The sequence below is a fragment of the Manis pentadactyla genome, chromosome 3 (assembly GCF_030020395.1).
Source record: "Manis pentadactyla isolate mManPen7 chromosome 3, mManPen7.hap1, whole genome shotgun sequence".
Taxonomy (NCBI): Eukaryota; Metazoa; Chordata; class Mammalia; order Pholidota; family Manidae; genus Manis; species Manis pentadactyla.
Window position 1 is genome coordinate 189,779,188 of NC_080021.1, and position 12,214 is coordinate 189,791,401.

At 43.3% G+C, this 12,214-nt stretch overlaps 1 protein-coding gene across 7 annotated transcripts in view; it reads left to right on the forward strand.

Annotated features, from left to right (window-relative positions):
- The window catches only part of GALNT12 (polypeptide N-acetylgalactosaminyltransferase 12), a 44,925-nt gene extending 43,476 nt beyond the window's left edge, over positions 1-1,449 (forward strand). For all 7 annotated transcript variants that reach the window (XM_057498882.1, XM_057498883.1, XM_057498884.1 and 4 more), the window contains exon 10: positions 255-1,449. In XM_057498882.1, the coding sequence (XP_057354865.1) occupies positions 255-395 (141 nt within the window). In that variant the 3' untranslated portion in view covers positions 396-1,449. The remainder of the gene's footprint in view (positions 1-254) is intronic.
- Positions 1,450-12,214: the final 10,765 nt, after the last annotated feature.

The window sequence follows — 12,214 nt, forward strand, 5'->3', positions numbered from 1 at the left end:
CAGCAGGTGGCACCGTCGACCCTGTCATGGAGTCTGGACCCAGCGAGGAGAGGCACGTGTTAAGTCCATGCCTGGCCCTCTGTGTGAACAGTTCTGAGTTGCCTTTGTATAAAGCAGACACTTAACCCTCCATAAATGTTTGTGAAGGGATGAAAAGCACCTGAGCTGTTAAGAACATGTTTTAGGGGAAAAGATACTTTCTGAGGAATTGCTGGTAATTCTTGTAAACATCCAGTGCTTGTTGTCTTTCGTAGGATGGTTCTTTATTTCACGTGCAGTCCAATAAATGCGTACAGGCTGAGAGGAAGGCGTTCAGTGACAGTTTTGTACCACGCTTACGAGACTGCACCAACTCTGAACATCAGAAATGGTTCTTCAAGGAACGCATGCTGTGAAATGTCACTGTGCCAAGGAGCCCATTGAAGGGCATGGGGGCCCCTGGACTCTGTGGCCAGCAGAGACTGAGCTAAGTACAGTACCCAAAAGTTGGCTGCTCTGCTTTTATAAGGAAATCGTTCTGCAATTTGTGAAGGGGATGTTGGATTTAGTAAAAATGTAAATAAGCTTTGTACTGATTTTCAGAACTTTAAAATTATTCCCAAATACCCGATTTTCAAAGGGTAATCATAAAATGGTTTTGGTATTAAGAACATTAAAACCTTTAAGTATTTTTCTACCAAGGTATATATTCTACTTTCATGCCTTTTTATTCCTCCTATCAAAAAGGTAAATATTTTATTTTGATATTTACAAGGATTCCCAGGTAGGAAGATGGAAATTAGACTATGTAATGTACTTTGCATAAACTGATAATACCTCAAACATTGGGTTAGATTCTTCTCAGTGTAGACAAATGGACACTAAGAACATTGTATGGGTTCCTTGAGGTCAGTGAGATACTCTAGGTTTATTTTTTTAAAAGAGTGCTATTTGGTTATGTGCTGTTACCTCAGTCAAAACGTTAGTTAACGTTAATGTCAGCCAAAGAGGACCAGCCAAAGCTGGAATCTCAGAGGAACAATGCAACCTACCGATCTTCTACCCGACCCGGTAGACATCTGACAAAGCCTAGCTGTGATGTGGCTGCAACTTCCAGTAATTAGCACTGTGACTTTATGACATGTTTCTGTCATTTAAATTTTTTACCACACATTAAAGTCAGGGAGAAACTTAAAGTACTATGTGAAATTCAGTTTTCAAGTTGTTCACTAATAATATGTGATAATTGAATTCCGTGTTGGATTTGTGCTACGGCAGCTGCTGTTAAAGTTTCCCTCAGTAATTCTGATTTGTGAACGATCCCAGATCCTCTTCTGAGATCTTGATGAAGTCAATATGAATGATTTTTTTTTTTTAAGTGAAAACATAGCAGATCTTTGTTTTTGCAATGAATCAGATGGGAGAGATGAAGACACATGTGCAGTTGATTAAAAAAAATATCAACTTGTGCCTCAGGCTCTTTTTTTTTTTAACATATATTCCCTTCTCTGAGGGATCCAGTTTAACAACTACCCGAGAACACCACCCGCTGACCTGGCTAGGGTCAATCTGAGGCATCTTAACCACTCTCAACTCTATAAAATGTGAATAATGAAACCAAGCTCATGGCGTAGTTGCAAGGATTAAAAAACATAGAGCAGGAAGGGCTTAGCTTAATCCCTGGCATACAGTATGAGTTCATTAAGTTTCTATTTTCATAAATGCAATTTAAGATATGTGAAGCACCATAAACATAAGTAGGTGTTTATTCAAAAGTAAATATTAAGTAATTCAGTTTTTTTATCCTTTTAAGATTAAAAACTCCTTGGCAGGCAGGAATATGGTAAGAACCTCTTCCAGCACAGCTCAGCTCTCTAATAAATGTAAATATAAGGTGCAGTGGGGCCCAGCCTTGTAAAGCAGGTGGGATGTCCACTCTACCTGCCATGGAGGTAAGAAGTCCTGCCCTGCCCCCTTCCTCCTGCCCTCTCTGCAGTGTCAGTTTGGGTTTGATGAAAGGTTGTCAACCCCTCCCAGGGTGTGGGAAGACAGTTCAGGCTTTCATAAAAGTAATGCTCACCAGATCCATAATGACTGCAGGGAGGCTACGTGTGCATTTAGTGTGCATTCACTGGGCACTGCTGTCAATCAGCTTTGCATGGGAAGTTACCTCCCTTATTACTGCCATTAGCTTATATGCAGTAAGTTTTAAGGTGGAAAAACTAATAATTAAAAAAAAAACATTTTCCAGGGTGTCAAGGGAAATATTTTCACAGACTAGGAAGCAGTTTACAGTTTTTTAAAGAACCTTTCCTATCACTGATGGGTGAGGAGATAGAGCCTGGATGGGTCCCCACCTGAGCCCTCAGAAGGTGTGAATTGGCCTCCAGTTCTGGTATGTTGAGTCAGGAGTCTTGGGGGCCAACCCTAGCTGTGGTAGGTCATTTTCCCATCTAGGACTCATTTCCTCATCTGCATAATTGGTTAAGAATGTCCTTTGTTGACTTCTTAGCTATATATTTTAGTTACCTTTTTAGTGGTTGCTTCAGGGATTATAGTATACTTCCTGAATTTATCACAATATTCTTCAATTTAGTATTAAGTTAATTTCAGTAAAACTGAGCAAATTTGTATCAGTACAGCTGCATTTCATACTCCCTTCTCTTTGCTGTTATAGACACACATTGTATCTATATATGTTATAAATTCAATAATAGAATGTTATAATTATTACTTTAAACAGTAAGAGAAAAAATTTAGAAAAATTTTTATATATAGTGTATATATGTGTTATATATAAAGTATATATCATACATGTTATATATTTATATGTTATATATACACACACATGCACATGCATGCACATTCAGTACCGTTCCTCTTCATTACTTCCTGTGAATCTGAGTAACCCTCTGGTATCATTTTCATTCAGTGTGAGGACTTTCTTTGGTACATCATCTAGGATAGGTCCTTAGCAACAAATTCTCTCAGTTTTTGTTTATTTGGGAATGTTTTATTCTGTCTTTGGGTTTTTGAAAGCTAGTTTAGCTGGGCATAAAATTCTAGTTCACAGGTGTTTTCTTTTGGCACTGTGAAGCAGAGATTACACTGCCATAGTGTTGCCATTGTTTTGAATGAGAGGTCATCTGTTAATTGTTTTGTTACCTCTATGTGGTGAGTCATTTTCCTCTTGCTGTTTTATGGATTTTCTCTTGTCTTTGTCTTGCAGCATTTTAAGATATGTCTACATGTGGTCTATGTTTTATCATACTTCGGGTTTGTTGAGCTTTTTGGAAGGTAATTAATGTTTTAAAAATCAGTTTGGGAAGGCTTTAGCCATTATTTCTTTACATACTTTTTCTTCCCCTTTCTCTGTTCTTCAAGTTGGATAATTTCTGATTATATATCTTTAAGTTCACTGATTTCTTCTGCCATCTCAAACCTGCTGGTGAGCTTATATAGTCATTTTATTTCAGTTACTGTACTTTTCAATTCAGAATATACATTTGTAGTCTGTTTCTCTGTTGAAATTTTCTTTATATTGACTCATTGTTTGCACATTTTTCTTTAGTTCTTTGAATATAGTTTTCTTTAATTCTTTGAATATATTTGTAATAGCTGCTTTGGAGTGTTGTGATGTAGCAGCTTAAAACATTAAATATATTATCTTACAGTTTCTGTAGGTAGGAAGTTCAGGCATGGCTTGGCTGGATTTCTCCTCAGGGTCCCCCAGAACTGCAATCAAAGTGTCAACCATGGCTGTGATCTCACTTGGGACTCAGGGTCCTCTTCCAAGCTCACTGGTTGTTGGCTGAATTTGATTCCTTGGGGCTATAGAACTGTGGACTTCAGCTCTAGAAGGCCACTTTCCATTCCCTGCCATTTGGCCCCCTCCACAACATGACAGTTTGCTTTGTCAAGGTCAGTAGGAAAGTGTCTGTTGCTGATTCTTATGTCTTTTAAAGGCCCACGTGATTTGGTCAGGTTGACCTAGGATCATCTCCCTTCTGTGAACTCATATCAGCCGATGAAGGAGCTTAATTACATCCACAAAATTCTTTCAGTGCAGTGATGTCCCATCACATTCACAGGCCCTGTTCACACTCAAACGGAGGGGATTACATAGAGCATGTACCAAGAGGCAGGAATCTCAGGGCTCATCTGAGAATTCTGCCTGCCATAGTCTGCCCTCTGGTCCCCAGCAGTTCCCGACCTTTCCATATGCAAAATACATTCACACTTTCCCAAGGTGCCCAAGAGTCTCAGCTCATTACAGCATGAGTTCAAAGTCAAAATTTTCATCAGCTAAAAGCCCAAAATCTAAATCAGGTGCAGGTACAATGTGGCTCCTGGGTGTCATCCAGTAGGTGCAGCTCCTGGGACACATTTCCACTCCATCTGTGGACCTGTGAAGCTGAAAAGACCAGTTATCTTCCCAACACTCACAACAGACAGTGGTGGGAAGGCATAAGATAATGGTTCTAGACTTTCTGTCTCAAAGAAAGGAAAATAAAGGTCAAAAGGAGTCGCCAATCCATAATAGTTTTGAAGTTCCACCAGGTAAATGTTTGACTTTTTTGATTCAGTTTCAAGACCTGGTCTTTCTTTGGGCACATGGTTCCACCCTCCTGTTGTCCTTCCTTTTTTATGAAAGGTAACACCTCTTTGCAGCAGAGTAGTTTGCTAGCCTGCTTCCTGCTAGAATTTGGGGGGTGTCCAGTAGTGTCCTTTCATTTTGTCCTCTCTCTGTCCCTTTTAGTCAAAGCTGGCAGAATTTCTGCTGAAATCATTTTCTCAGGAACATTGTGGGTCTTGCATAGATTCACTGTTCTTTTTCCCCACTAGAAAGAAGCCTTACCCAATGCATCCCTTTTCTCTCTTGGCCTGTTAAGGTGGCTGAAAGATATGACCTTAAGGGGCTTGGTGCCCCTGGGCTAATTGAGAAGATCTGGCAAGTGCCCACACCCCTAACCTCTTGCAAGGGCCCTTTGTGAGACTGAATGTTCTGACCTGGTCTTTCTGAGGTTTCCACAAAAGAATGTATGGGCACACCCTCAGCCTTTTCTCTGTGCCGCACTTTCAGCCACCATTTTGATTTTTAGCATCCTTTTCCATCTGAAGACGCTGAGAATTTTCTAAATAATTCAGTCCTACTTAATTTCTGTGTAACAGTTTTCCTTCTGTTTATCTCTGTCCTCTTGTGTTTTACGGTAAGCAGCGAGAAGAAACCAGGCATCTTTAGCCCTGTTCAGAAATCTCCTTAGCTGTATAACTAGGTTCATCCCTTATAGATTCTCTATAACTGCAGGAGGCAATTTTGCTAAGCTTTCTGCCACTATATAAAAAGATCCCCTTCCTTCAGTCTCTAATAACATGTTCTTCACTTCGTTCTAATCCTTCAGCTTCAACATCCTCAACATCTGTATTTCCACTAACAGTCTGTTCAAGGAAGTCTAGGCTGTATCATGCTATGTAAAATTCTAACAGCTTTTACCCACTGCCCGATTCCAAAGCCACTCTCACATTTTAGGTACTTATTGCAGCAGCATCTCACGTCCATGTACCAAAATCTGAATTAGTTTTCCATTGCTGTGTTAACAAATTGCCACAAACTTAGTGGCTTAAAACAGCACTTATTTATTATCTCACATAATATGTAGGTAATACATCTGGGCATGGCTTAGCTGGGCTCCCTGCCCTGGATCTCAGGGGCCAAAATCAAGGTGTGGCCAGGGCTGCCGTCTCATCTGAGGTCTGGGGTCCTCGTCCAAACTCACTGCTTTTTGGCAAAATTCAGGTCTTTGTGGTTGTAGGACTGAGAACCTCGGCTCTTAGAGATTGGCTCCTGAGGGAGATTCTCCCTGGGGCTTTGAAGAAGTCAGCTGCCATGTTGTGATGGGACCAGGTGGCTAGGACCTGGGGATGGCCTGTGGGAGCTCAGAATGGCCAAGCTCACATTGACTTTCTGGAAACAGAGACTCATCAGTGTGATTATTCCTTCAATAAAAATGTAGACAATACAGGTGGATTGAGAATCAGGGTTGGTTCTGCCCATTCCTGTCTTCAGGCACCTGCTTTACCATTCAAGAAGGATCCTTTTCTAAAACTTGTAAAAATTAGCAAGGAGTTGAAACTTTGTCACATGAAGAGCACCTTGGGCATCAGTTGAGAAGAATTAATTTTGTTTATATGGGTCAGCTCTGGATTTCTTCAGAGGTGGAGTATGTGTTTAATTTCCTGCACTAACTGGCCTCCTTTTCCTCCTCCTATTAAAACAGTGCTTTTCCCACCTTAACGCACATGGGAACCATCTGGCATCTTGTGAAAAGGCAGGTTCATTTCAGTAGGTCTGGGGTGGACCTTGAAATTCTGCATTTCTCACAAGTTCCCAGATGATGCCAGTGCTGTTGGTCTGAGGACCATATTTTGAGTAGCAAGATACTCAAGTGAGAGGAAAACGGAGGAAGGAAGCAGCCGGGTGGCGGGGCACTGCTGTCTTGCCCTCACCAGGTGGTGGTGTCAGCACAGGAAATGTGATGGCACTTTAGCTGAGGTCAAGTCTGTGGGCCCCCAAATCCTCCGAATCATGGGTCCCTGGGATGCAGACCTGGAAGGCCCACTCTATTATCTCACACCGATGGGGCTGATGGGGAGCTGAGGCCCCAAGGGGAGGCTTGCCCAAGACCACCCAGCCAGGCAGGGCAGCACGTTCTTTGTCAGTACCCCTCACCCCAGTTAGTAGTGTTCTAAACCTGGCTTGGGTATGGCCTTTTCTTTTTTTTCTTTTTTTTTTTTTTAGCTTTCATTAGAATTTTATTGGTATTTACCAAGGTCATTTTTTAAAATTTATTTTGGTATCCTTAATCTACAATTACATGAAGGACATTATGTTTACTAGGCTCCCCCCTTCACCAAGTCCCCCCCCACATACCCCTTCACAGTCACTGTCCATCAACGTAATAAGATGCTGTAAAATCACTACTTGTCTTCTCTGTGTTGCACAGCCCTCCCCGTGGGGTATGGCCTTTTCTTAAAGGGTTAAATTGGTAGTCTTTTTTAAATCATATCTTCAAAAATTGACTTTCCTATATTGTATTAAATTATAAAATAAAATTAGGTACGTATCTTGATAAAAAGTTCTAAAGACTTTGCCACATGCTTTGTACCATAGCCACAATGTTTATTTAACAAAGGGGTTTGGAAATACTGGTCTCTTACAGTCTCCTAATGTTTGTGAGGTTTAATGCACTATATACTAAATTTCTTACACTTACATACAACTTTAGAGTTTTGTTTGCCCAGGTATTATTTTGTTCGATCCTGTAAGGTCAGCTGGGTGAGGCTTGCTGTCTCCTATTTGCAGTTGCTAGTAATAATAATAATAATTTCATGAGTTGGGCACTGCTTAAAGCACTTCATATAAATGAGCTAATTCAGTTATCAGAACACCCACTGAAATAGGTGTTTGTTCTCACCTCCCCCCACCACCACTCCAACCCCATTCTAAAGGTGAGGATACTGAGGCTCAGAGAGGGTAAGAAACTTGTTTGAGGTTGCGCAGCTCATCAGTGGCAGTGGTGGGATTCAAACCCAGAAAGTCTTACTCTAGAGCTGTGTCCTGTCTCCTGGAGGGGAGGGGAGGCGACTTGCCCAAGTCACGCAGCTCTGACTCCCTGACCACAGCCCCTCCCCTCACTCTTAGTGCAGTCTCACCACACTGCCAGTCATGGCATGAGAATTAATGAGTCTGCCCTGCTTGGAGAGTACAGGGGGTCACAGCAGATTCACATCCCTGGACAAGCACATTTCTTCCCAAAGTGCCAAGTCAGGGAGCAGAACCAGGCACAGTGCTCCAGGGGTACAGCTGCTTAGGATTCAGATCTGCCCCCCCACGTGCTGCTGTCCGGGTGGGATTCCTTTTGCCCAGGCCCACACTCTGCCCTCATTCTCCTTAAAAGGAGGCAAGAATGGGAAGGCAGGGTTTGGGAGGTGTTTCTTCAGCTTCTGCTTTGAGATACTTGCTGTGAAGCCAGGTTGGCCCATGGTCTGTGGCCAAATTAACTGCAGTTGCTCCATACAGAGCTCATCTGTCTTCAGAGTGCTTCAGCACCCGTGGGACTGGGTTCCGGCCCATCTGCCACTCCTGATTCCTCTGTGAATCATCTTGAACGCTCTTTTACAAGATGAGGGTCAGCAGGACTGATTACTCATTAACATTAAAATAGTTATTTCAGAACCGTAGAAAGAAATTGTCAGATGGGTGTGTCTATTGGGCAGCTCTGGTTATTAACTCAAGAGTGATTGCAGAGCACCACTGCATTCTAACTGCCAACTGTTATAAAAGGAAACAAATGGCTGGATTACAGAATTTGAAGGAACTTCAGAAGGCATGTGTTCGATGCCCTCCTAATGCAGACACCCCTCCTTGTCCCCGGCATGTGGTCAGCTGACCCTGGCTTGTGCACTGCCATTGGGGGCTGCTGCTCCCTTTACAGGCCATGCACTCTGCTCTTGGATGGCTTCTCACGAAGCTGTGCTCTGCCTCCCTTTAGCTCCCTTATTGTCCTGGATGCCCCTTGGAGGCGCCCCCAGCATGTTTGCTCTCTCTGTCCTCAGAGATTCAAGGAGAGGATACGGGTCTGAATCTTCACGGTTCTGGGCCAGCCGGCCCTCATTTCTCCAAACCATCATTACGGCATGTGGTTTCCACTGGAGTTCTGGGAGTGAAGATAAATATTTGCATTAAATCTCTGCCTTAAACCAAAGGCCAAGACTCCATTCTCCATCCCTGCAGAGATCTCGGCTAGCTTAGGCTCTCCCAGATGTTCTGATGGCAATAAAATTAGTAGGCTATCGGGTGGGGCATGGTTGTGTGTTTGTGTGTGTGTAACAACAAGAGTGAGAGATATGGTGTAAGAGAATCTTCATTTTCCATAATGGGAAGTCAATAAATTTAAAAAAATTTTTTTCTAAAACTGAAAAATCATGAGGAAGCAGGGCTAAAATGTTATTTGAAATACAAAAGCAAATACTGGAAAAAATAGCTTGAAATGTTAAAAGAGTAGAAGCTCTCTTGGGAGCCAGATCTGGGGGGGTACAGAGGACTGCTGATTTTATTATAAACCTTGAGTACTATTGGGCTTCTTAAGTACAAGTACTTAAGCTAAGCTTTCAGTAAAAATTATCTTTAAAAATTCTCTCAAATAGATTGAGTCCAAACTCTTGGTAGTAGGAAAACATACTTCGGGTCCTAGATTTCATTTTATTTGGCAGGATAGATTTCAGAGAGGTCAGAATTTGTAAAAGGACAGACCTGGATATAAATTTTGATTGGCCATTTGCCAGCTGTGTGACTTTGTACAAGTTACTTAACTCCTCTGAGCCACCATTCCTCATATGTACAATAGATGCAGTGCTAGTGCCTTAACTCTAAGGGCATGGTGAGCATTAAATGAGATGAGGTAAGTGAAGCCAGGAACAGTGAGCCCCCAGCACAGCAATTGAGAAGCTCAGGGACCATTTATTGACCGAAGATTCTGAGTGGCTTGATCCCAGAGATATCCTGGGTACCAGAGCAGCCATCAGAAACAAGGAGTGTCTTGGAGCTCTGCCCATGGAGCAGTGCTCTTCATCAAAGCCCTGGATTCTGTGCTGTTTGCTGCCTTGTGGCAGAACAAAAGCAAAAGAAGTCCTTGGAGTTTCCCCAGCCCTCCTTCCTTCTCTCTCTGTTAAGGGAAGTTAAGTTTTCAACTCCTCTCCTCTTATTAGCTCATCTCTGGGAAAACTTTGAACCCAAGAGCTGCAGGGGCCCAGGGGCAGGGAGGGGGCATTTTAGTCCAGTCTTTTGCTGTAGAGTGGGAACACTGCTCCCCGAGAGAGCCAGGGCAGTTGGCTCCCAGGCCTGTTCATCCTCTGTGTCTGAAGGTTGGGGACTGAAGCATGAGCCTCGGCCACTGTGCAAAACCCTTGCAGGCCATGGGCTTTGGAAGACTCAGGGAGCTTGTCCTGAAGTGGACTGGACTCAGCTCACTCCTTTTGGAACCAGAAGCTGAAGGGAAATAAAGCTGCCCTTTCTGGGTAAGATTCTGGACAGTTCTGGGAACTTGTCTGTAGAACAAATTGATTTATGGGGATCCAGCTGTGAGGAACTATACAAAACAGGATCAGAGGAGGAGATACACTCCAGATGTGGCTTCATTAAAGGCAGGGGTGGAGCAATGGGGCTGAAAGACTTCTGAGGTCCGTTGGGCCATGGAGACTTCGAGAAAGTATGGCCAAGGGCCTGTGGCTTCCAGCTGCTGATTCTGAGATGGAAAACAGTTTAGAACTCACTCTGTCCAACCTCCTGAAACTGCAGATGGGGACCCTGAGGCCTAGAAAGGGAAGGGGCTTACCCAGCATCACAAAGCGAGGGGAGACGAAGCTGGGGCCAGAACGCACATCTGCTGCTGCTGGTTCAAGTGTCTGTCCCATCACCCGCCCTGCCTCTCACTCCTGCCTGTTAGATCCAACTCGAGGCTGTTTTCTTAATTTTAAACTGAGGGAAGATGGAACTCTGCCTCACTCTGATCGTGAGCTGTGAGTTGCCCAGGGAGGCGGACCTGGCAGACCCTAGTGCTGGGGTGGAAAACTCCCTCCCCACCTCCTGGGCTCCTGACGCCCTCAGCGACACCTGCCCTTGGAGTGTTGGTCCCTGCACTCCCAGAACCGGATGCAGTGGTATTTTGTCAGGGGTCTGTTCTCCTTCCTGAGGGCAGGGGACCCAGGGAACAGGACACCCTCTGCTGCGTTGCCTCTTTGGGCAACAAATTTCAGTTTTTTGAATCTTGGAAACAAGATTCACATTTGTTAGAATCTCAGATCAAGTCTGGTCCTACCACAGCATCCTTGACAGGTGTTGTCTTTTTTCCCCTCCCTTTATTTTTCCCATATACAGGCTTAGCTGAAAATTTGAAAACATAAGAATGTAAATAAATTGCTTAAGTTCTCACTACTTAAGGACAGTTCCATTTGGAAGTATTTCCTTCCAGTTCGTTTGTTACCACTATTCCTTTTATTTGGTTGAAATTGGCTCAATGTTATCTTTTGCCAAGTGGTATGGTTCTGTCCTTTGAGGAAATGCAGAATTAGTCTCCTTCCACTGCTCATAACAGGGATTCAGATGTGTGAAGACAATACACATCCCCAGATTTTTCTCACCTCTGTGAGACCTACTTCTAAGTGTGACCTACTTCTAAGACATTGTACTAATTAATTTCCATACATGGCCTTGTTTAACCTTTATAATGACCTTATAAAGGAGCTATTTTCTAGCCCTAATTTATAGGGGAAAAACTGAGGCTCTTGAGAGAATGGGTCCCATTTGAGTGGATGGGAATCAAAGTCATTGAGATTATCACCTCCTTTAATCTAGCCTCATTATCTTTATTAATGTGTCCAAAGGATATACTAGCTTTCCTAACAACCTTAAAAATGTCATACTTGTAAGCCGTTACATTTATTCCTTTCGAATTCATCTTCATTCGGTCCCCAAAGACCTTTTTTTCCCCCTTTTAACAAACCCTGAGACAAATGACTCATTTAAAATTCCTGGCAACGAAAAAAAACAGCCTCCTAGCATAGTGTCTGGCATGTAGTACCCACCCAATACCTGATCACTATTATTATTATATAAGGGGAGTGACACTGTTTGGTTCCCTGGGTTTCCCTCTGTTTCCCACAAAACACAGAACAATGTGCTAAATGCAGCATGCTAAGGAGGGGCCCACAAGTTGGTCTCTGAGGTGGCTTCCAGAAGCATCCTGTCTCTCCAGCGATTGGCAGAAACAAGCCAAGAAGATGCTTCCTTGAATGTGGGCCCATCTGCCCCATGGCTGCCCTGCCCTTCTCCTGGGTCTCATCCCATCATCCATTTGCTGGAATGGCAGGTCCGTGTGTCTTTGGCAAGAAGACCCCTTGCCCCTGCCCAGCCTCCGGACCCATGACATCGCAGCCGCCTTAACTGTCGCTGCCGCTGGTCCCTCGCCCACATTGCCCAGAAGAGACATTCCTTTTAGCGGGTGGAGCTGTCAAAATGGATTTTAAAATATGGGTTGTATTTTATTTTAACTTTTGGTTGTTTTCTAAATTTGGTCACAATCATGTCTTCTTGTTCTAAAATGAGAAAAAGGAAGCAGCTGTCCTCTGAGGAGACTCCAGAGAGGAGAGGAGATGAAAGTGCTCATGCTTCCCTGCT